The sequence below is a fragment of the Centrocercus urophasianus genome, unplaced genomic scaffold, assembly GCF_019232065.1.
Source record: "Centrocercus urophasianus isolate 14NV4802_14NV808 unplaced genomic scaffold, USGS_Curo_1.0 seq_36, whole genome shotgun sequence".
Taxonomy (NCBI): Eukaryota; Metazoa; Chordata; class Aves; order Galliformes; family Phasianidae; genus Centrocercus; species Centrocercus urophasianus.
In genome coordinates, this window is record NW_024884933.1 from 3,253,695 (window position 1) to 3,277,936 (window position 24,242).

Consider the following 24,242-nt stretch of genomic DNA (forward strand, 5'->3'; position numbering starts at 1 on the left):
CATGTTAAGCCATCTATCCAGTACATTATAGAAATACAAAAGCAGATAATCTTCCAAATTTAAAGACTGCCAATATGAAAAGGAATCATCTCAAAGATAAACTGCATTAGGGTTACTGCAGAAGTTCCAGTCTGCTTCAGTACTGTGTGGGATTTCAATCAACAAAACACCATCACAAAAGCAACTTGAAAGTCTGATATTAAGTTTTATATGAAAAATTTCCTATCTGCAATAGCAGCATAAGGAAGGAACAATGTATTACAGAGTGTAAGGCCTGCGAGCAGAAAGATCACACCAGGGAGTTAATTATCAATATAAGAAGTCTTCAGAGCCCATTAACTTTTCCCTCCAGGCACACCTATCCCTCACCAGGAAGCCCAGCACTGCTGACTGACCCCAGGGCAGTGCTACAAACACAGCCACACTGTGCCCCGACCCAGTGGGTCTGTGTGCAAGGGTTTCTGGGCACAGGTCTGCACAAGGGGCAATACAGATGTGCCCTTCAGAACTGAAATCCAAATGAAAACAAAGCATTCAGGTCACTTGAATCTGTGTGCATAGCAAATGCTTTTAAAAACGTCTTATTTTTTTCCTAAGGTCCCAGAAGTTACAACAAAAAACAAGGATGGTCTTTCTTAAAAGCGCTCCTCTCAGTCAATGTTTCATCTTTTGTTTGCTTTGGTTTTTATCCAACAATTTGATGGTAATGCTATGTTGCCTTTGGAAATCATTGCACATTCACTGATTAAGTGCTTCAGTAGCAGGATTTTGCCGTTTCCATGTTTATGTCCCATGTTTAGGAATCCCACTATTGTCTTCCATTCTACCCTCAGTTCTCCCGTTTCCACTGCAGAACTTCTGACAGCATGATTCAAACGGATACCATCTGCAATCAGATATGATCTGAGCAGCACAGGCTTTCTGCCAAAATACCAGCCCCTTAATGCAGTCAGCACATGTGACTTCAGCTGGACTGCAGAATTTCATTCCTGCAATGCACATTTCAAAAACAGAAAGACACAGTGATGCACTCTGACAATCCTTTAAGTGCAAGATGCTGCAGATCGCCAGTTTCTGCAACTATAAAGAATAACAAAGAAGTCAGAAAAATCAGCAGAACAAACAAGCAGGGCATGCCAGGTACTGGTTTCAAAGTTTCCACACACTGCCTTCTTCAGAGGGAAAAGCAGAAGCCCTGATTACTCAGGGCAAAAGCACTTCTTGCAGGAGCACGACTGCATTCGTTATGTTCAGCTTTGGATACTTCTGCATATTTCATTAGTTCAGCTATTGAGCCACAGCCCACACATTCCTGTACGTTTCTACCAGTGCACAAAGCTACTTAATTCAAGTTCAAACTATGGATAAGTTGAAACAGAAATGCTCAGTTATTAAGAGTTTATAATAGCACCTAATGTAACTCACTGAAGAAAATTACTGTCTACAGCTGTTTGCTGTATTTCTCCTCAAAGAGGGCAATGTGGGGAAGAACAGCAGACTGACAGACTGCTGAAACTGATGGTTCCTTTCCCACAGCCTGTAATAGCCCTGATGACTTCAACCTGACACCATCTGTCCTACCACCCATCTGGTATCACAGCCATAGGACTCGAATAAAAGGCCACTGATCAAACAATTCCAGGACACAAAATACAGCAAAAGCCATACATATGTTTCCAACTACATAAATCATGAAGTATTTTCCTCCTTTTGAAAGCTGATGCAGTTTCTTGGGCATTCAAGAGCCTCTGCAGTGCAGTTCCAGCACTGAGAAACAGAACTGGTGTTTCTGCCCTATCAGTTGACAGATGAACAGAGATTCAGTGGTCACCCCTGTCACTGTACCACAAATAGTTTCCACAGGCTCCTGGAGTTCAACAATCCTAAGCTTGTAAAATGACTGCTGTCACATCATGACAGCAATATGAAAGCCTACTGCAGAGGCACCCAGCAGTGCTGCTGCATTTCAGAGCTTGGTGGCATTTCCATAATGAATGCCATCTCATGGTATCCACAGTTCTTCCCCTCTGCACTGCTTTGGCCTAAAAGTTGGCGTGCAACGTTTGGATGCAAGGATCTGTTTCTACAACAGATGACTGCTAAACATTATTTTTTTTCCCTGCTCATTTTTAATGGAAACTTGAAAATCCAATAAAAATTGTTTTGTCAGGTAATATTCTGCACGGGGTCTAAAGATAAGAGTTTATTGCACTGAAAAGCAAGCAGTCTTTTCTGCAGGACACCTCACTTTCAATGAAAATCATCTCTGCGCATTATTTAAGTGACACCACAACCAGAGGTCACTGCACGAGTACAGCCTTAGATAAGAAAAAAGAAGTGAGAGGAAGCCTGAATGCAGCCTCCTTCTCATTACTCATACTTGAGCAAATACTCAAGTGATCAAACAGTGAAGTAACTCACTACTCTTGGAATGCTAATTCCTTAGGTTATGGGCAAGAAGCCATTACTTGATTACTTGACAGTAAAAAATACTACAAGAAGAGTTGTTTATAGGTATAGCTCTTAGTCTACATGGGGCAATGCAGAAAATGGAATCTTAAACTGCCTTGACCTTGATCAGTCAATGGTGTCCATGTCCAGTTACCCCAAGATGAGTCTTACCCTCCAAATTTGACCCAGGATAACAATTTAATAGTCTTAATTTCTAACAGATTAGAAGTGTTAAGTCTTTTATTTTGCCATCTAGACTGGAAAGCTTAAAACTTTACAGGAATTTCTCCTCTGTTTTCTCACTCATACTATGCTCCTTGACACAAGCACAGATTGCCAAATATGCAGAGCAGGAAGGAAAGCAGCAGACCCAGGCAGGAACCAACCACAAGAATTATGATACAGTGGTCTGTAACATACTCCTACATCTGTCATTCCAATATAGACAAAACAAAGAGGTTTTCACTTGGATGTCCTAATCTTGCTGCAGAATTCACAACTCCTCACAAGCAAACACCATGAACAACAGCATCAAACTTATGATTTATGCTTTCTAGTTAGATGTTGAGATAGTTTCATTTGCAACAGTCTCAGAAGACGTGAAGGTTCACTAGAACAGTAATTCTAGATGCTGTAAAGTACACACTAAGGAGTTTAGCCTGATAAAAAGAAGAGGATTAATCAGGGAGAGAGAACACGGACAGACCTTTCTGTGCTTAAATCAACTTACTGGTAGAATTGCCTTGCATCTGGATGATACATTTGGATTCTTTGCTGGTTTCTCGAGAGTTGAAGGGCCGGACCCGAACAGCCACCTTCACAGAAGCCCCCGACATTCTGGCTGCTTGTTGTACACTCGAGCTGTTACGTGGAGGAGGTCACAACCCTTCAGGTTTACCTTCTTGCTGGCGTTTTCTGGAAAAGAAAAAAAGTAATTTGGTTATTTACAACTCCTGCATCTGTGCTGATAAAAAAAAAGGGTTGTACAAAATAGCTTGACTTTAAATCCTCCCTGCAAACACCCTTCCCATGAACAAGCTGCTACTTCAAAGCCATAACTGGAAATACACTTAACAGCACCTGCATGCTGTCTCCCTATTCAAAAGTTTCTGTCATCCAAGGCAGCTCTTTTGAAGCATATAAGCAGATTTGTTTTCATTGCTTGGTTTTCTTCCCAGAAAGGGGCGCTAATACCAAATAGAAGATCTGGTTGCAACATGCGTTAGGCTTAACCTAACAAAGATAATTTTAGCAGTAAAGATACAGCTGCTTAGATTTCAGAATGAACTAGCTGCCATCTACTACACAGCTACGTTCCCTAGCTGTCAACTCTTGCTGCCACAAAGCATTAGCAGTATGAGTAAAACTGACACAAGTGTGACAGACGTCCCACGCTGACTCTTCATCCACCCCAACCCAGACAAAAGGGTGCAGCAATCAACCTTAAAGAACCCTCTGCACTCCTGGGAATCTCCTTTTCCCAAAGGAAAAAAACAAAAAGGAACTCATTAACTACTTGCATATCTAGTGATTAAAGGGCTATTCCATAGAGATGAAGAGGAATCAAAAATTACTGCCTTCAGGTAAATATTACTATCTCTGTCTCCCACAAACATTCACCACTGAGTTCATCTTCATTTACTATCAAAGCACTTGTCCAAATGCTACCTGCCACATCTCAGTGATGAAGCACTTCAGTAGGGAGCAAACTATTCATCACATCCACAACCCCAACCTCAAGGCACATCCATCTGATACAGTTCTGCAATGTAGAAATAATAGTGCTTGGTTCAATTGCATTGCACCCAAACAATCCCTCCCACTAGAAGAAAGTTTTGCATGTAGTCTACCATTAAGAAGTCTGACATAATGCCACATGATGCTGTAAGTATTGAAGTTTAAGGCTCAAGAACCAATAAGATAGATTTCAAAAAGAAGCCATCAAGGTCTAAAAAACAAAGCCACCACTGTGGCTAGGAAAGTATTCCTGCCACAGCCTGGAACCTGGAAGGCTACATTGAGAAGGCATGATGATACAATGGGTTTACCCATATAGATAAAGATCTGCCACAGCCACTGCTGAAGAAAGGATTGAGGGATCAGGTGAATCTGGTGCTACTCACAGAGCCATCCCTACCTCAAACCCCAGTGAACACAGACAGTATTCTACTCTGCACTAGTCAGCATTCAAGGCCTTGAAAACCTGAAAGCTTGCTTCATGGCTTGCTGTACTGCACACAAAGAAACATCCATGTCATGTAATCACAACGCTACAAGATCACAAAGCATACAGCAGATCAAAAGCAGAAGCTTTTCAGCTCTGCAGTTCTCCAGCTGGTAGGTAAATGCTCAATTCAAGCGATGACATCTTCACACAGGACAAGATCTTAATAAAACTGCATTACTTCAGTAACGCCATCACATGGTGGAGATGGAAATTAAATTACTCCAGCAAGCAGAAGCAGTGGAAGAAAGCATTCCTTATTCCAGCAGGTACCAGAGGTCTCTCAGCAGAATACAAGGTTTGGAAAACCCAGAGGAACAAGCCAACAGAATTTCAGTGACACAGCAAAGTGGTACAATGAGTAGCTCCAAGGCAGACAGCCAGTTATTACAGCTCTGCATTAGCAAGAGATAAGAAGTTGCACTGCAAACTTAGACTACAGCAAAGAGGTAATGGGAATGAATTGCATGATTTGCAAAGTTTAAAAGAGATTTTGTGGGTGTTTCACAGAGATTAAGTATTACTAAGTGTGTGTGTGTGTGTGTGTGTGTGTGTGTGTGTGTGTGCCTCAAGTTTACACTTTCATTATCACCTTCTGATTATCTCCCAAGTGGAAATGATGCTCTCCCTTCCTAATTCCATCCCATGTAAGTACCTGTGCCCTCAGGAGAGCTAAGGGACAGACTAATCTGGATACAGCCCGGTGGCATTACCCAACTGACCTGAGAATTGCTGCTAGAGCACAGGAGCACTGCCACACATGGCCAACTCAATGCTCCGCATCCAAAATGCAGACTCTGTTAACGCCAAGTTCACAGCACTGTGTCCAACTCGAAGTTCAGGGGTTTTCTTCACCAGGCTACAGAAATAAAAGGAGCTGCAGAATGTCCATAGGCTGTGCTACAGCATGGGACAACAGAAAACTGGTGGCTGATTTCTCAAGGCTCAGATTTGGAAAAGCCACCCACCATGGGTGGTTCTCTCTTCCTTTCACCCACCTACCAATATCGACAGGAAACCCATGACAAGGGCCAATAAATGGAAGTAAGGGCAATAATGAAGAGATGTGGAAACAACACAATGTGCTCTTATAACAGCAGTTACGAAACTTAAGGATTTTCCCTTCATACCGAGAAGTCCCACATCCAAAGTTGTTTATGTTACCCTTCCACAAAACACCTCTTACTGCACTGCTTCTATCTCTACAGATAACCAGCACACACAGGAAGCTGGAAAACACGATGGAATGGAAGAATCATCCTCTTTTCAAGAAGTTGCACGCACCTCAGAACCACAGCTCAGATCTGCAGGACTGAGAGCTGCAAGCAGCTGCTTTTTGAAGAGAAATTTACAACCAAACACAACAGAAAGTGTTCCTGATAAATGCCTGGTCTATGAGATATATTTGGTTAAAGCAGAAATGGGAAGTGGGGCTTCAGAGGAGCTGTAACCATCAGAGACACCTTGGAGACATCATTGATTTAAGAGCTCAGCAAAAGAAAGAACTAAGGTTGCAAATAAGATAGCCTCTAAAAATATCTTAGTGGAAGGCATAACTGTATCTGCTATTTAATTCTATCCTATAACCACCCTGCAGGACACCATCCAGCTCTCACCCATGACAACCGGCCAAGGGAGCCATGAGAGCAACACGGTGCCATGGGGAGGCCCTGCAAAGAGACAAGGAGCGAGCAGAGCTCTCACCTCACACTAACTGCCATTGTCAAATAGCAATCAAGGGACAAGTAAAAAAAAAATAAAATATCTACTGTTGGAGTAAGCAAAATTAAAAGATGCAGTCGGGCGCTTCATTGTTACACGCAGCAGAACACATTATGGAAAACAAAGCTCCTGGCTCCTGGTAATACAAGGCCATGTAATGCTAGTTACCTCCAACAGCAATAACTGCCAGAACTGCTTTCCAAAGTGCCTGGCAGCAGAGGGAAACTGCAGCTCCAGGAACGCATCCTGCTGCATGATAAGCAGCTGACTGACCTGGAGGTTTGCTGTGCAAATCCTTTGTCTTGCACAATAGCCATCTTGGATTTCTCCTCTTCTACCATCTCTTCAAAAATACCCAACAAACGACAGAAAAGGAGCTTAATACATTAGGTGAGATCTACACAATACTGAATTAAAAGCTTCTCCCTTCTATTGTTTTTTAACCCTTCAGACTACCAGAAGCAGTCACAGGACAGTCAGGGACAGCATCAGAACAGGATTCTTTAGCACGGCAATGCAGCTCCAGAGCAGCACAGGTCACCAGCAGGAACAGCCTCACCACCAGCAGCGCTTCCCAAGTGCTATCACCCCCACTCCTGTCAAAGAGCAGCTGGACAACAACACGCTGGCTGTGGAAGCCAAACATCCTCTCAGAGCGCCTTAAGCAACCTGCCTGTGGTGTCACTTCAACCCACAAAAATCAGCGCTCCCAACAAACCGCACACCGAAAATATGGGGAACTAATTCCATGAGTAAACACCACATTCACAACAAGAGAACACAAGGACATCACCAGCGGCTGCACACGCACCGGCTAAATGACAGCCTTGTTCCTAGCAGCTGTAAAGAAGTGCAGAGCACAAAACCAATGCACTAAAACACCAAAACCAATGGGAGACTTCCAAAGGTACCAACCCTCTCTTTTATGCTCCTCTAAAATGACACCACATTCACTTCTGTCTCACTCAGTTCTGCCCCTTCTCACAGCTGGAGCAAAATACCTACTTGCAGATGCCCATGGACTTCTGATGCTCACAAGAACACCTCACTATGCAAGGTTTAGTTTCAATTATAGGACAACTAGCCCCAAGACCACGTATTTTTCCAGTCTTCCCATAAACCTATTTATTTTTTTTTTTTAAATTTACTAACTAGTCTTAATGTTTTATAAAGCCCTTCACCACACAGAATGACACAAGGCAAAACAAGACCACATTGTACAGCTAGAAATAAACTGCAACTGGTTTTTCAAGGTTCCTGTTTCCCAAAGTACCTCTGAGTACTACAGAACACTGCCTAGGAGCAGTAAGAGGAGACACAACTTCAGCAGTAAGTGAAGATGTGTAACACAGCCCGTGGGACAGATTTAGAAGAACAACCTTAAGAAAATGAAGCTGTCTTGCATATGTTCCTTCCAGGCTTCTAAGGCTGCTGTTCGGGGCAGAATGAATCATTCTGCATCTTGAAAAGGATCTACCAGTTGTGTAGCTTTCAGTGTTTGCTCTGTATGAATCCAACTGAGGATCGAGAAAGGAGCTGTACGAGTGCTTGATGCAATACCCCACTGGCAGCACCCACGCATTTGGTGAGCTCTGTCAGCACAAAAGCAAAGCCTGCATATTAATTTTACACCAGACTATTACTAAATGATATCCACCACCCACCAAGTCCTACAAGTCACACACCAAGGTTTCATTGTTAAAACGTATCATTAAACAAATCACCTGGATCCCTTGTCTGTTTTCTGCTATTCACTCTGCCAAACACAACCACGTTGGTCAATCACCACTTATGATCTCAAAGCACCTGCAACTACATTTGGGCCTCCACCCAAATGCATAAATAACCACTGGAACCTCATTGGAACCTGGAGCCTTGGATGCATTCTGAAGTTCTGAATCAATTCAGAATGTATTGTTTTTTCCTGAGATTGTTAAAAGCAAAACAGGAGCTAAAAGGGTCAAAATTTTATTTACATCATCAAGCATGTTTGTAACCAATCCAAAGCTGTTACAAAAACAAGGTTCACACACACAAGAGAAGTAATGCTTTTATTCAACAGTCAATCACTGAGTCCTATCCGGGCAAGAAACAATGAGATGCCCACCAGAGAATGTGCCAACTTTTAAACAGAAAAATTGTTTCCTACTTGTAACTTAACCACACAGCAGCTCTAAAGAAAGGCAAGGAACGGGCCCAGAGATTAGTGTGTGGAAAGTGAGCAAAACAGCTGTTCAGAGCAGCAGGGGTTACCAACAGGGGGGCGGCGGGGGATCCAAATTTAGGTCCCCCTCTGAGGATCGGGTAGTGCTGATGGTCTGACATATCAGCTGAACTCACACACCACAAATCGCTGCCCTGGGACTTCGCTACAGAGTGGCAAAGCCGGATAGAAGAGGTGCAGAGTCAGATGGTATAAACATGCGGGGTATTCACCAACACGCCAATATACTGGGCCGTATAATAACAAAAAACAGTTGAAGAGGAGATGGAAATGAAAAGAATGCTCTTTAAAAACAAATAAATAAATGGCACAGACGTCTTTCAACGCCTGATTCCGCGATTCAGAGAGCAGACAGAAAGCCGCCATCAGCACGTACTGAACGCCGCTCTACGTTTCACCCCCCCGTTCTGCCCACGATGCCAGTCCCGGCTCCCCGCCCGGGCTCTGAGCGCCGGCAGCTCCCCAGCCCAACATGGCTGCCTCGAACCGCGCCGCGCTGCAGCCAGGGGCAGAGCCACTACCTGACGCTGCTCAGACACAAGGCGGGCGCCCTGGAAGCGCTATCCATCCATCCCTCCATCTATCCATCCACCCCCCCCCCCCTCCGCTCACCCTCCGGCTCCGCACACCCCGCAGCCGGCACAAGGGCCGCGCCCGCATCCCGAGTAGCGACGACGAGCCCGAAGGACGGCGAACATCTGTGACACCCGCGACGCCGGGCGTGGAAAAGGCCGCACCGCCGGGGACGGAAACGCGGCCGGGACGGAACGCCCGCACAGACACCAGCGAGGCGGGGCCTTGCGGCGCTACCCCGACGGCTCCGGGCCCCGCGCCCGCCCCGCTCCCCGAGCCGCAGCCCACCCGCGGCCCCCGCTCCCCCCGCCGGGCAGCGCGTAAACAAGCGGCCTCCGCTCCGCATTACGGCTCCCGGCGGAGCTCTTCGCCTCCCTCCGTTCCCCCCCCGCAACCGCTGTGCCACGCTCCCTCGGCGCCGAGCGCCCCTCACCTGGGGACGGCCGCCGCGGGGGTCCGAGGGCCGCGGGTGGTGCGGGGCCGCCGGTGCCGTCAGCGGCTGGGGTCGGAGAAGGAGAGCAGAGCGGGGCGGGGGAAAGGGAAGAAAGCGGCCTCCCCCATCACAATTCGCCGCCTCCGCCGTGAGGCCCGCCCGTCGCAGGGAGAGAACGAGCAGACAGCGGGAAAGGAGAAGGGAGAGAGGGAGGGGACAGGAGGAGGGAGGAGAGAAAGGCCGCGGCGGGGAGAAGCGGCACAGCGGTCCGCTCCCGACCGCGCCGCTCCCACACTGACAGAATCGCGGCTCTCAGCATGCGGCCCCGCCTCCGAGGGGTGGGTGAAACGTCCTCACAGCCAATAGCCGCTCTCCGCTGCCCCCGCTGCCCCGTTATTGACCAATCGCCACGCGCGAGACTAGTGCCTGCCCGCCCCTCTAGTCGCCAATCATCAGCTTGACACAGCCGCGAGCCACTCGCAGCTCAGGAATACCCGTCCTCAATGAAAGGCTCCGCCTCCCGAGTCAATCCCTCCGCGATCCTCGGGACGAACGGGATCGGCTCCTCGGCCGCAGCACCAATCGCAGCTCGGGGCGGAATCCGCCTCCGCCCTCTTTTAATCCGCAAAGAGCGCCGTGAGGGCGCGTCCCCACCCCGCCCGCTGTGCGCGCCCCCGCCGCTGAGGCAGTGCCCGCCTCGGGGCGGCCCGCCAGCACCGGGCGGGGTTTCCCATTTCCACCATTATAACATTTTCTGAGACATTCAGCGTATATCACTCTTCTCTAACGCAAGAGGTTAAATTAAGTAATATTCTCACATCCTGCTATTAGGAGCCTCGGTCCACCCTCGCTGCCAGAGGCAAACAGCTGACTCAGATGTAAACGTTGCCATTTCCTCAGTGTAAATTGTGATGAAGAATCAATTGCGCTGCACTGTATCGCTGCCAGCGCCAAACTCATCCCAGCAATGCCTCCAACCTCCGCCATGTGCGAATGCTTCTGTTTCTTCCCCGTGTAGAAGGTTAAGGGAAACATCCCGAATTTCAGCAAACAAGAATTTTTCTCTTGTTCTTGTTTTATCTTGTATCTTTTATCCGGAGCAACGGAGCGTTTGATACGCTTCAGTTTAGAACACCAAAAAACTTCACGTTCACCCACAGAGCTGATCTCTTACTGAACATTCATGAGTTTTTCATGCAAAATAAAATAATAATAACAATAATTACTTCTTTATTAAAAAAGATTTTTAAAAAGCCTCTTGAAAAGGTATAGCTTGCTATGTACCATCCTACCACATTATAAACCTTGATGGATTTGGGTGCTGAGTAACAGCTGGAAAATGACAGCATAGCTGGCTTTGTGCTGTGACTTCTGGAGGAGAAAGTTGTGAATTTGTGGAAGGGATCTGTATTAGGGAACCAGAATAAGCATAAAACACATTTCTCTGTTCCAACAGGCCATGCAGATGGAATGCTCCCCGCTTCCTTGGGAAAAAGATAATAATAATTTAACTTAAAATTCCATACAGCACGGCATATACACAACCTAACCAAAACTTCCCCTGAGGCCTTGGCACCGGGATTCAGTCTATTAGGAAAAGTCATTAATTTGAGGTACTGCTGACAGCTGCGTTCATTTTTCCACATCGAGATGTTTGTTATCAGCAGGTCCCAACTCACAATCAATAACAGACATCTGTATTTTGCTGCTCTCACTGACTCAAAGGAATGATGGACAAAGGAAACGCTTTCTGCGAGTGTGTATCATCATTTATTGTAGTTCAAGAGTCAGGAACTGAATAGAGGACACAGCGAAAAACAAATAAAAGAAAAACAACCTTTTTTTTACAGACTTAATTTTAAAACACTGTGGTTTCAAATCCTTTTTAAAAAGGAAATTCAAGTATCAGAAGCAGGGGGCAGTAATACAAAAATGGTTGTAAATGTTTTTAATCTCTTTTCTTAAAAAAAAAAGAAAGAAAGGAAGAAAGAAAGAAAGAAAAATGTAATTCTACATTTCCTGCACCCTTTTTGCTTTGGTAAGGCCAAGCCACGGATACAAACTGGTAAGCAACATAAAAAATGACCCCTGCCCCCAAAAATGCAGCCTCAGAATAAAAGGATCTGCTCTCTGCAGACAAGCTCTAACGGCTCAGAACTGTCATTTAGCATATATTATATCTGCAGCAATAAAAGAATGGATTTTCTTTCTTTAAAAAGTCACTGAAATCCTCGTATTCTCAAGCATCTAATTCTTGGCAGCTGTTGTAATGTATCTCAGTATCAAGGCCTTTCAAAAATACCAGAGCATCTTGATCAGCACAGCGGGACATCTCAGATAACAGAACTTAAAATCCACATGTCAAATCCTTGCCTTTTGCAAATCATCCTCATGTCTTCTAACATCAATTAAAAAAACAAATATGTGAATATGCATAATATAAAAATACGATCCCAAGATTAACACTTTGTTGCAGGCACAGTTATCGCACAGAGTATATTCTTTTGAGGGCAGGGGAATGATTTTGTTTCTTCACAGGGATTTTTTTTTGCATTAAAAAAAAAAAAAAAGACAGCAGTGCAGGTCTGATGGTTGGAAGAAGGGAGGGAAAGAGGAAAAAGTTATTTTAGCAGCAAAATGTCCAAGGTTCTAACCACAATCAAATTAACGGATATCCGGCTGTAAAAAATAAGGTTGAAGGGATGCTGCCCTGATCCATTCATCATTGCTAAAATAATTCAGCTGTAAAAACTCCAAAACGTGACATACTGAAGGACAGTTTTGTAACATAAGCAACTTCCTAATTTGTCCTCCGTGTTATTGACCATCGTTATCACTTAAATATATGTACAAGATTTAAGCTGCTTTTCTTCTTGTCCACATGCTTCTGGTCGCTACAGCAAGTTATGCCAGTGGGCGTGCTAATCCCATCAGCAGCTTTCCAAGTGTAACTGCCCCAGTGTCAGCCCACAGCCCACGCCCTGCTCTTCCCACTGGTACTGGCGTGCACTGCAAGGGAACTCTTAATGGTCAGCATTCTGCTTGTCTCTCATCCAGGCTTGGATTTGCTCTTTGAGTTCTGGCACTAATAAGGTAAAGAAGAGGAAAAAAAATAATTAACTTGGTAGTTCAATTATTTAGTAATGCTGCTTCTTATGACTAATAGCAAGTCGTTTTCTAGAAACCCAATCAGGAATATCTACTACTATTTTCTTCTATCAATGGATTTTCTGCACAGCTTTAAGTAAATGAATTACCCATTTACCTAACATAACAATATCCATTAGCCCAGTAGTTATGAACTCAAGGGTGGTTCAATTTTATTTTCAGAAAAAGGAGAAATAAGGAATTAAGTATTCCATGCAAGCTGAAATTCAAGAACTGATAGTTCTTAGGAGGCCTCGATGCTATCTTCTGATATTATATGGAGCAGAAAATGCACACGTGTTGCTTCCCCACATCAACAGGTCCATCACCACCTTAGAAGCAAGGATACCTGGTTCCAGCATATTTTCTGTCAGCGTCTGACGATTGAAGGGATCAGTGGAAGAATTCAGCAGATGCCTCAGGATGATTGACCTGTCCATAATGGTTCCAGATGGCAACCTCACGGGATCAGTCATCAGAGTGTCCATGAGCGGATCTGAGGACACAACCATCACACTGAAAACAACAGAAAGCTTCACCTGAACAGAGACCTACCGCACAGAACTGATACTCAGCCTCCAATCAGCTATATTGCTGAAGTTACAGAAAATAGGTAAAAGCAGCAGCAAGTTAAAATGAGCAGTGGATTTAGTCCCAGTACAGAAAGGGAAAAACAGTACAAAGGTTAAGCGTTAGCCACTTTCACCATATTTCAGATTGTTTTTTCCTTACTGTTTTAAACCACATGCAGTGAAGACAAGGCTTGGATTGGACAACACAGTCCCAGGGAAACAAACAAAAAAACCTCCTTTTGTCTCTCTTAGTTGGCTAATTTAATTAAAATGGAGAAGGATGTAAGCCTCTATAAACACAGTCTCTACTAATACATAATCATACTTAAAACAAAGTAACAAAACAAATCTGTGTTGACCTAACAATTCAGTATTTAGAGAAATCAACTTGCCTCTGAATTCATCCGGAGCATCGCTGTAATCAATTTCTGCACGGGCATTCTTGGCAACAATCTCCTCCACTTTCTCTGCCAGAAGTTTGAATTTTTCTATTGCTATGGTTGATTTGATTCCAGCCTTTCTCATCTTTGATATGACCTCCTCAAAGAGCTCTTTGCTGTAGGACCTCTACAAGCAAAGCATAAAACTTTGCTGAGCTGCAGTATCCTAATATGCCGCAGAAATTCTACAGACCTTTCTTTTAATGCTTTTTAAAAACTTAAGAAGGGATCAATAAAACCTCAAATTATGTGAGACAGAACATCATAATGTACAGAACACTTCATCTAGCACAAAAATATCAGCTTTGGGTTACACTTGTGCTTTTGTACTGGTCATTACTACTGTAGAACTGTTTGGTAGAAAGAAAACACATTAGAAGACAATACCAACTAATCAAAATGGTTCAGGCATTCAGAGAGGCTGACTATAATTATTAGCACTGTTCCTTAGATTAAATATCTGTCTTGTAACAACTATCCATATTCTTGACCTCACCAGTCTTGGTCACAAATATTGCATACAGCTTTTTTTAAACCCTAATTCTCCAACCATTGTAGATGAAGGCAGCAAAAGAGCTGCTCTTTCCATCAGCCTCTCAGCACCTCTTGGGGATCTTCAGGATCATTAACACCCCACTTCATCCTGGCTGTTAAGAGAATTCCAAAGTTAAAAAAAAGACTGATGCAACAGCTTTCAGGGTTGAACATTCAAGGTTCATATTTTATATGCATCTCTCCCCTGAAAGCTGCAGAGTTTATTATTCTCAAATAGAAACAAATTCAGACCCTGGAGTTGTCTGCCACACAGAGCAGAAGCAGTGCATTTAAGTCTTTTGTTGTGGTTGGTATTCTCTCCCACATGGTAGGAAACAACTCAACTGACACATACTGGTAAAGGCATGGCTCTGTATCCCTTGATTTACATTCACATACTTGGAAAAAAAAATGAAGCCTCAACTTAAAACAGCTTGAAAACAACAGCTAAAAATGTGATTACACAGCCCATCCATGGTATAATTGAATAGTGAAATACATCTTACAACAAATATGCTAACTGATACCATGCAGTTTGTTACATACTGATGATCTCTCAAGTTTTCTGATAATGCACAATGCAATATTTAAAAAAAAAAATAGCACCAGCTCCTCCTAACATGAAAAACAACCCTGCTGCCAAACTAGTAAGACGACTCTTTCAAGCACCAAACACTTGCTTTCCAACTGGTGCAGCACGCAGCACTCTGCAGGAACTGCCTGCTGCTCACAGCCTCACAGCTATGTAGTGCAAAACACAGAGAAACAAGTGCACATCCTGTGGATTCAACTGAAACATTGCTTTCATCTCACTAAATAACTAAAAAAATAAAATAGGCAAAAAAATAAAATAGGAAGCTGCTTATGTTCTACAGCACCACTTGCTTTTAACTTCACAAGTTCATGTTCTGATTGCCTTTTAATTATCTAGACAATGTTCTTTTAATAAAAATTGTTATTCACACTGCAGTGCAAGGCTGAGTTTGATGATAAAATGTAATGCAGTGGAACTCACAGGTTTCTGCTTTCTTTGGGAAAGGAAATTATGCCACCTGACTCCAAGAAATACCATTCTCTACTTAGGACACATGGTGCCCACTGGAACTCTTCACTAGCTCACAGAGAACAGAACTCTGGCAATAAGTCAGGCTTTGTCAATGTTTTCAGATTCCTGCTAACACGTGCTGAGATTTGCAATGGGAGACTCATCAAAATACTTTTGAGAGATGCTACCACGATCGAGCAGTTTTCTATCTGTTTACTAAACTTTAAATGGCAGTAGCAGTTAACCAGTTGGATTTTTCCTCAAAATTTCCAAATAGTCACTGCTCCCACTTGAATAATTAAGTGGCCCTTCATAAAAAGTGGGTATATAATTTGGAAATTTAGTCTATGAATGAATTCTGGATTGTTAAAAAAGGGCTTTTGCTCTCAGCATCAGCTCTACCTTTGTGTGTGTGCTTAGTGAGGAAGCAGAAGGGGCAGTCAGAACACATTCACTTCAGTTTCCCCACTTGCAAAGTCAAGGCTGGGTACTTCTGCTGCTTTACAATGGGGCTGCAGCTTATCAGCAACTAATGCTCAGGAACTTTCCTCTGTGCAGTGCTATGGAAGCTTGTAGCTCCATTCCTTTTCAAAACCACTTGAAAATATACCAAAATATACCAAGGGCAGAGAGAATACAGAGATGATTTGCAAAGAAAATAAATTGCCAACACATACGATGGAAACCGGGTAGCAGCATGCAAGTAAAATGAAACTCTTCTAGAGTATTCTGCAAAGCCCTGTTTGGGCACAATGCTGTCACCCAAACCCCCTTATCTTTTTGGAGCTCACCTGATCATCAGCAATTGCTTTAGCAAAACGAGCACAATCTAGCTGTAGATAAATATCAGTCAGCTGGTCCAACAGCTTCTTTGGTTCAAACCCATATTTCTCAGGGTTTTCAACTTTTAGGTCACGGCACTTCGGGCCGCAGAGTTGCTGCAAGTTAAAGTTCAACATAGCAGCCAATCGTGGTCCAAGTTCCTACGAGAGCAAAGTAAAACAGACCATAGCACAAAGGCAGTAATAACACAGATTATCACCAGATTTGTATACAGCCAGATCAGGAATTATTAACCAATATAATTATCATTTTGTAGGCTTGCACAAAGTGTCTTTTCTTTAGGCACAGTCTCCATAAAAACATACAAGTAATGCAAACAGCTCTTGTCTAGAAGGATCACACCTCAGTGACTCAAGTAACAACTAACTTCAAGAGCAAATAGATTTCAATAGGGTTGGAGTTGGAGAAAGAAGGGAAGGGAGACAAAGGGCCACCAAACATTTCCAAGACATTACCCAAGAGAAGAGCTGTTAGAGAAAGTAGGTACTAAGTTAAATCTGAGTAGGACTTACAGGTCTGAGAAAAGGCTTTTGAACCTGCTTGGTAAGGATATGGAACATATCAACAGTTTCTGTGGCCAGGGCAAGATATGAACGAGAGACACGTTCATCCTGAGCCAGCTGTGACTGCCGAGCCTGCTGCTGATCCTAGAAAATAAATGTTCAGTGGTTACAAGGTGAAGTTCACAGAATTTCCTTCCTCATCACCAATCAAGAATCAAAATCTTAATGGCTGCATTGCTAACATGATCTATGCAGGCAGAAGAACACACTGCAATTCAAATCAACGTGATACATTTTTAACTTGAGACACAGCTTACTTTTTTTTTTTTTACCTATTACTAGAGAAAAGGCTGCACTAACTCTTCAGAATTCTGCAACACTAAAGATGAGTATCAGTGCTATTACAGAAGTCCAAGTTTTGTAAGTCTGCTTACATCCCAGAACCACTCCTCGCAATTACAAAACCGGGCTACGTTTCCCTTCCATCCAAATGCCAATACATGAAGAGAGCTTGAATTCTGAGCCAAGAAAGGTTCTTCCTAGTTTGTGCACCACCGTAAGTAAACACATCACACTGGAACAATCTGTAGATTATGTACCAGCTCATTTTGTCTCTACAGTAATGGCTTTACCTCACTAGCTGACACCGACAGGAACAAAGGCTTCACAGGAACAAACCAGAATAAATTTAACAAACAAGATCTTTACATTTTCTTTTAAATCGATAACCTTAAAATAGAAATACCTGACATCAGTGAGTCAACACACGCGATTATTGTTTAATCAGGCTAAAATCTGAGCTGCAGTACTTCAATAGTCTGTGGCAAAGCTACACAGGATCAATGCATAAAAAAATAAAAGCATCATTTTCTTGTAGTCAATTCAACCTGCGAGCAAATTCCAAAACCTCCTTCAAAAACATTTAAGTCCTAATTTCTCCACGTAGGTTTTTAAGTGCACATCAATTTAAAACTTTTTACTATTTGCACTTCACATAGTACTGTTTGCTAACCACAATAAAACTATGCAGAAGGATTTTTTTTTGTTTTGGTTTGGTTTTTTTGCAGAATGTCATCCAGAGTGACCACAGCCATACTGCCAGCAAGAAAAAGCATTCTGAACTGCTTCTCACAAGCAGCTCTTTGATGCTGCCTCTTACTTATAAAAAACAAAAAAAACAATGGTCTTGCATTAAAAAATTAAAAAGAAGGGCACTTTGAAAAACAGCTCTGTTCACCCTGGGCAGCAGGTCCCATTGTTCTTTATTCTTCATCTCCTCTTGCACTTCATGGATACGTTTTAGGGATTCCAGACTCTCATCCAGCAAGAAAGTTGTGTCATTTATCAGCATGTTGATGTAGCGAACAAACTGCTTCCCAGAGCTGAAAACATTGAAACACAGTTATCACTGCAGGGTAGACGGGTGTGCAGAGCAGACTGCAACCCCAGCAACACACCTGCTGCACTGTATACTCTGAACAATGACCCCATTCCCCAAGCCAAGTTGATCGTGGTGTCCAGAGCTCAGCATTTAGAAACACCAGTTCTAGTGGAAGCGCTGTCATTTAAAACACAATGGCAAGTGGCATCACCCATTCCCAATGGCAATGGCCTCCTCAGCAGTTCTCATGACAGTAAGCAGCACCACACACAATTTCTTACTCACTTGAACTCTTCCATGAATGTACCATGGTGAGCTATATTCTGCCAAAGGCTTTTGAAAATGGTGCTGATGTGGTAGCGGATCGTAAACTTGTCATAGAATTCACTAGTTGCTCCAGTATGCTCAACATCTGAAAAAGAAAACTGGAACTAGAACACAAGATCCTAGAACTGAATATAAGCCTCCCACAATGACTATCGTGCAACACACTACATCTCTTCCAATGTGATGACCTTCAAACACCAAGCTTTAAGAGAGAACATTTAATTCCTGTTCAGAAACTTCCACCTTAACATCTACCTACAGGATCACTGTCCACTTCCCAATGAAGAACCAAACTGAATTCTGAAGAAAAGAGTCAGGAAACACACCTGCTGTTGTATTCAACTCCATTCTGTTCCATGCTTCAAAATCTAAGTAATAACAAACTCTGGAAATGTTGCAGCAAAAGCAGTTCTTTCTAGCAATGCAAAGCATACAAATCCACAGGATTTGCAAAATCAGTTGTAAATCCCAATACTCCCTTAGAAAACAAAGCAGCTTTCCAGATTGGAATCTAAATACCACACAAGCTGTAACCACATCAAGATACAGTGCTAAAGTTGTCAATGCACAGCAGCCTGTGGAAGGACTCCTGACTGCTGAGCAACTAAACTATGCCTGTCCAAGATCCAAGGGCTATCTTGACTTTGATTTTTTGTTTGCTTAAGAGGTCTCAACACCTAACACTGCTTTTATATACTTACTATATGGTCACATCAGTGAATTGCTTACCTGTGTAAAATTTCATTAAGGAGGGAACTAACAATTTAGTGGAGAGAGGATGATTCTCAATCATTTCAAAGAACTTCTGTGTTCGGGGCTGAACAGCTGGATTGGTCATGAACATCACCTCCACCAGCTTGGCTACTAAATAAGGATTTCGGATGTAGTTCTGGTTGCACAGCATCACAACAAGGAACATCACTATGTCCTGAGTACAGGGCTCATAAAGCACCTGAGGAGCATATCTGAAAAATTAGAGATAAGGAAAACAAAATGAAAAAACACAGCCCTGTATTCCAAATAATATGTACCATACACTTTCAGTTATCTCATTAACAACAGGAAAAGCTTAAGTCATTTTTATCATATCTTCCTGCCCTTCTCTATAGACACGACATCATAATCCTTCCAAGAAGTCTTGCCAGCTGTCCACTAGCAGCTGGATTTTAGCCCCAGTTCCAAACATTCTCTTCTGAAACGTGACCAAATCATCTGCTGCACATAATAGCAAATTTGCTATGGAGTACTGCTACAGCAGCACCTCAGGAAAGCAAAAGCAACCACTCCTCTCCTCCTCACACACCACAGTACAGTCTGAATTTAAAGGCATGTTATCACGAAGAAAGTAATCAGCTTCAGAACTCCAGGATTACATCCAAATAGTATCCATGCCTGTCTGAACAGCTACAATTAAACAAATGCATTTAATCCCTGTAATAGAGGCAGTTTTGTACTAGTTAAGCCTTTTTTTTTTTTTTTTTTTTTTTTTTTTTTTTAATAATCTAGTGATAATTAACCGTATCATAAAATTAAATGGTCTGAAGATCCAAATCATTAAGAAAATCCTTCAGGGCAAAACCGAAAGAGAAAACGTCTGAGCTTGCTTACCTGAGAAAGCAGATCAATATCATGGAATAAGTTAGGTTAAGAGGAGGTCAGCTAGGCATTATATCTGCAATAATTCCTGCCACCACCATAATCTTACAAGTTATTAAACAGCATGACAACTACAAAATAGCTAGCAAACTACATTCACACCCTAAGTTATTCATGTGGACACTCCCTGCCACGGGTAAAGGGTAGAACAGACTTTCTTTAGAAATAACTTTTACTCACTGTACAATAAAAAATAAAAATTCAGCAACATCTTCCACGTAAAACTCTGGCAATGCTGCAAATACCTTCGGAACTTCAAGCGTTAAAGGCAGTTTTATGCTGCAGAGTAAAAGATACAACAGAAAGGACAGTGAAACTCCTGGGCTAAGTACAAAGCAATATGAGCTCTCCTATGGAGTTCACCTATAAAAAGACATTATAAAAGATGCAACAGATTTTTTAGAAGGTCAGTGCCAATGCTTCAGATCCACTAAACACATCTGTGGGTTGCTTCCCCAACACCCCACATCCTCCAGTTAAACCTTAAACTACAAATAAGACATTCAATATGAGTGTATGCCACTGACAGAAACAACCAAAGGAACGTTTACATAAGAACATAAAGACTAAACATCATAAAATAGAACTGCTGAATTAAAGTAGATAATTCAGTAAATAATCTACCATATCTTTGATACGATTTACACAGACAACCCCAATGCTCACTTGGGATAGGCGGGGTCGAGGATGCGAAGCATCAGCTGGATCACCATGCCATAGAAATTCAGACATCTCCTGAGAAAGTTCTCATCCAGCAAACCAGCATCTGCACAAGCCTTGCACCTCACCAGTTTCTGCAGAAGGCGCAAACAAAAATTAATCCAAGGCAGGACAACATAATAAGATGGCCAATCTTATCCTATCTAACCAAAGTATTTGTGCATTATGGCAAGTGTACAGAGGCCTAGAGTTCTATCACCATGCATGGATTGTGCAAACAGCTACCCTACCCCTAAACAAATCCCAATATTATACTGTTGCCTTACTTCTCAGGAATAAGGTCTGAATTAATCTTGGTATTATTTGGAGTTTTAAGTCACAATTAACGTTATGTAGGATCACACACTAAATGAATGCAGTCACAATGCACTTTAACAAGCTCCCATAGTGCACAGATTCAAAAGTATCCATTTCAAGAAACTTCAATAGAAAGCTGCACTGAAACATTCAGAAAAAAACTAAACACAGGCAGCTTAACAAAGATATTTAGTTTCAACTCAAACCACTCACAAACCTTAAGCTGCGTCTTGCAACGTTTTAGCATCTCTCTGTGTCTGGTAGCCAGAGGAGAATCCTTCCATTGACTTTCATTGTTTTTCAGATCTTCAACAGTCCTGAAAACGATACACAGTGTTTGGTTATGGTGACAGAGGGGCTACCTATTGTCATCTGCAAGGCATTAATCTACTTAGCTAAAGAGAGAGGAAAGATTGAGAAAAGCGGGGGGAAAAGCTAACTATCTTTATAGAAGTTACTCATCATCACAAGACAAATAAATTGCTTTTGCAAATGCAGATAGAACATCTGCAGTGTGCATTCAAATATCCCATATAAACTAGCTCCAACGTACATGCCTTCAAGAGCTCTTCAACACTGCAGCACCACATGGAGACTGCTGCATAGGCAGCATTCTCAACAATTCTAAATAAGGCAAAGAAGTAATTCCTTTTTCAAGCCAAATGTGTAGCTTATTTACAACCAATTCAGCCTGTATATTTGAAAATATTTTTTTCTTTAAAGTACACTGACTCTTCCTGCCCTGCTTTCTGCAGCTTCTCAGTGTCTTGGCCTGAGTGTGCTTTTAAAACAAAAAATGAAATCACTATGAATGCAATCCAAAAATCCTGTGATGAACACATGGTATTATTGCCAAGGAACATCTACCAAAATGCAGTGAGTGCAACTATAAACAATGGAAAATACTGATGATCCAAAAATCTGTTCTAATTTTAACAGAGTATTCTTCGAGGTTGAGCAAATATAAAAGTCTGTTTGGCTTTACCCCAGGAAAAATGGAAAACAGCAGTGTCTTCCTGTCAACATCTTAACTTTAACTATTTATAATTTGTAAAATGGTAAACCATGTGCTAAAATACAGGCACATGGGCAGCACTGAGAATTCACTGCTGAAGCCTTTTTACAGACTGTACAATTAGTCACTCCCTCCCCCAAAAGCCATGGGAACACCACATGCAACTTCTGGAACACGAAACACTGCACAAGCACGGCTAATACAGTATTGTTTCCAGAATTGTGAGTCATCTACCTGCATTCCTTTATCAAATATGTAAATTTCCATGCAATATGCTAAAGAGCTCAGAACATTGATGTCTACACACCATCAACCACACCCCAGATTAACAAGCAAAGTTTTGTCATAAATTCTAAAGCGCTTTAAAGATCAATTCAATTCTCTTAAATAGAATGGTCTTCTCACCAGTTTGAGCTGCCTTGGGTAAGTAATAACCTCCCTGCCACTATTATTTGAAATCCTGATGCAAGCCACAGTCTCTTAATGTAAGCAATCTGTAACTGTCAAAAGCATCAGATTAGCAAACAGTTAAGATTTCTACTCAGCAACAGCTTTACTCAAATTGTCATCATAATTTCCATCAAGTTTGCAGGACCTCCCACTGCGGTGAGATAAAGACATTGCAGGAGCAGCAGTGCATCTCACACGTACTACGAAAGAACAGCTTCTAACCTGTTGAGTTCCCTGATGGCTCGCAGTCTGCGTATGTACCGACGGCAGCTTGGCAGGATGGAGAGATGATGGGCATGCAGGGTTAAGAAGAAACATTCAGTTGGGAATTTCGGATCGGAAAACGGAGACGGATCCCTGTCTACAAAACGAGTAAACAAATCAACAGTACAAGTGAATGAATTAAAAATATGAACTGCCGTAAGGAGGGGCAAGACCTTAAACTCAACTTTCTTTTAAAGCAAATATGAGTAGACAGTATCATAGTGCTCTATTAATACAGTACTCACAAAGCTCAGCAATCCAGGCTGTAACATCCTCCATTGTTGCTTTCACTCTTGTCTCATCTGTTGGGAGGTCAATACGACACCTGGGATGAAATATGTACATGGGATCAACCGTTTCCAGCTTGATCTTCATACTTAGTTGCTGCAGTACCCATAGGAAGTTGAGCATAAAACCATCTGTAGACACCAAACGATCATCTGTCTGCAGAATAAGAAAGCAAATAGTTAAAGATCTAAACGTAGAAGTATAAAGATATTTTCTGCTGCTTGAACAGTATTCAACATAAACAAAGCAAGAAGTTAAAGAAAAAGTGAGGAAGAACTTCGATCTGTAAGAAGGCCCTCTTGACAGCCAGAAGATCATTTAGACACTTAATGAATTATCTTTCTCTATGGTTCACATTAACAGTCATTCTCGTTACCATCAGGACATGGCAATTCTAAGACAGTAAATAACACAAATTGATCAAGTAGATACCATAGAATCATTTCAGAAATGGGAAACCTACTTTGATGACTGATGGCTTGACCTCCTGCCATCACAGTACAAAAATCAAAATTCTTCTGTATTGAAGATACTGAAGCAGCCACCTCCTGTTATTTACCCACTAACAAGATCCATAAATCACAAAAAGAGCGTTGCCTTTATTTACCTGCATTTGTGCCTTTTTCATGTTGGCGTTGACAACAGCTGCCATGTAACTGAGAGCTGCCTCTCGAGTTTCACCATTCAGTAAAATACTATGCAGAATCTTGAACAGCTCTTGCTGCAATTCCAAGGCAAAGTTCTGTTAGGTTGCACATACTTCTCACCATCGTGTTCCTGCTTTCTGTTTCTATGTTTTTACAGAAACAAATTCCACTCTCAACAACTACTGCTACAACCTTATTTGTCAGAATTGTATGGAAACATAAGCTATGACAATAGTTACAAAAAGATGCTTATGTAAGACTAGTGCAGCACAAACAACTAATACAGTAGTATGGTGGTTTATTTCTTAACTCATCCTCTAACATTAACTATGATCCACGACTAAGTGTTCTAATACAGTCTGAACTGGCTTACAACCTTCGAGACAAGCTTACAGCACTCAGCAACTTTTTTACCTAATTACCTTCAGCCATATCCTAAAAAATTTATTGTTTAATACAAAATCTGGATTTTTTTAGCTGACATTA

The 24,242-nt window shown here is 42.3% G+C and overlaps 2 protein-coding genes across 8 annotated transcripts in view; both read right to left on the bottom strand.

Moving 5' to 3' along the window:
- Nucleotides 1–9,910, bottom strand: part of KIF1B (kinesin family member 1B) — an 82,874-nt gene extending 72,964 nt beyond the window's left edge. For all 5 annotated transcript variants that reach the window (XM_042831548.1, XM_042831546.1, XM_042831547.1 and 2 more), the window contains exons 1-2: nt 9,628–9,910; nt 3,182–3,366 (exon numbers count right to left, since the gene is read on the bottom strand). In XM_042831548.1, coding sequence (XP_042687482.1) covers nt 3,182–3,287 — 106 coding nt within the window. In that variant the 5' untranslated portion in view covers nt 3,288–3,366; nt 9,628–9,910. The remainder of the gene's footprint in view (nt 1–3,181; nt 3,367–9,627) is intronic.
- A 1,468-nt stretch (nt 9,911–11,378) lies between these two features.
- The window catches only part of UBE4B (ubiquitination factor E4B), a 35,754-nt gene continuing 22,890 nt past the window's right edge, over nt 11,379–24,242 (bottom strand). For all 3 annotated transcript variants that reach the window (XM_042831502.1, XM_042831500.1, XM_042831501.1), the window contains 14 exons: nt 23,717–23,830; nt 23,067–23,265; nt 22,780–22,918; nt 21,310–21,409; nt 20,742–20,869; nt 20,256–20,354; nt 19,149–19,384; nt 18,378–18,504; nt 17,949–18,093; nt 16,721–16,855; nt 16,157–16,348; nt 13,739–13,913; nt 13,124–13,270; nt 11,379–12,712 (listed from right to left, as the gene is read on the bottom strand). In XM_042831502.1, coding sequence (XP_042687436.1) covers nt 12,651–12,712; nt 13,124–13,270; nt 13,739–13,913; nt 16,157–16,348; nt 16,721–16,855; nt 17,949–18,093; nt 18,378–18,504; nt 19,149–19,384; nt 20,256–20,354; nt 20,742–20,869; nt 21,310–21,409; nt 22,780–22,918; nt 23,067–23,265; nt 23,717–23,830 — 1,998 coding nt within the window. In that variant the 3' untranslated portion in view covers nt 11,379–12,650. The remainder of the gene's footprint in view (nt 12,713–13,123; nt 13,271–13,738; nt 13,914–16,156; nt 16,349–16,720; nt 16,856–17,948; nt 18,094–18,377; nt 18,505–19,148; nt 19,385–20,255; nt 20,355–20,741; nt 20,870–21,309; nt 21,410–22,779; nt 22,919–23,066; nt 23,266–23,716; nt 23,831–24,242) is intronic.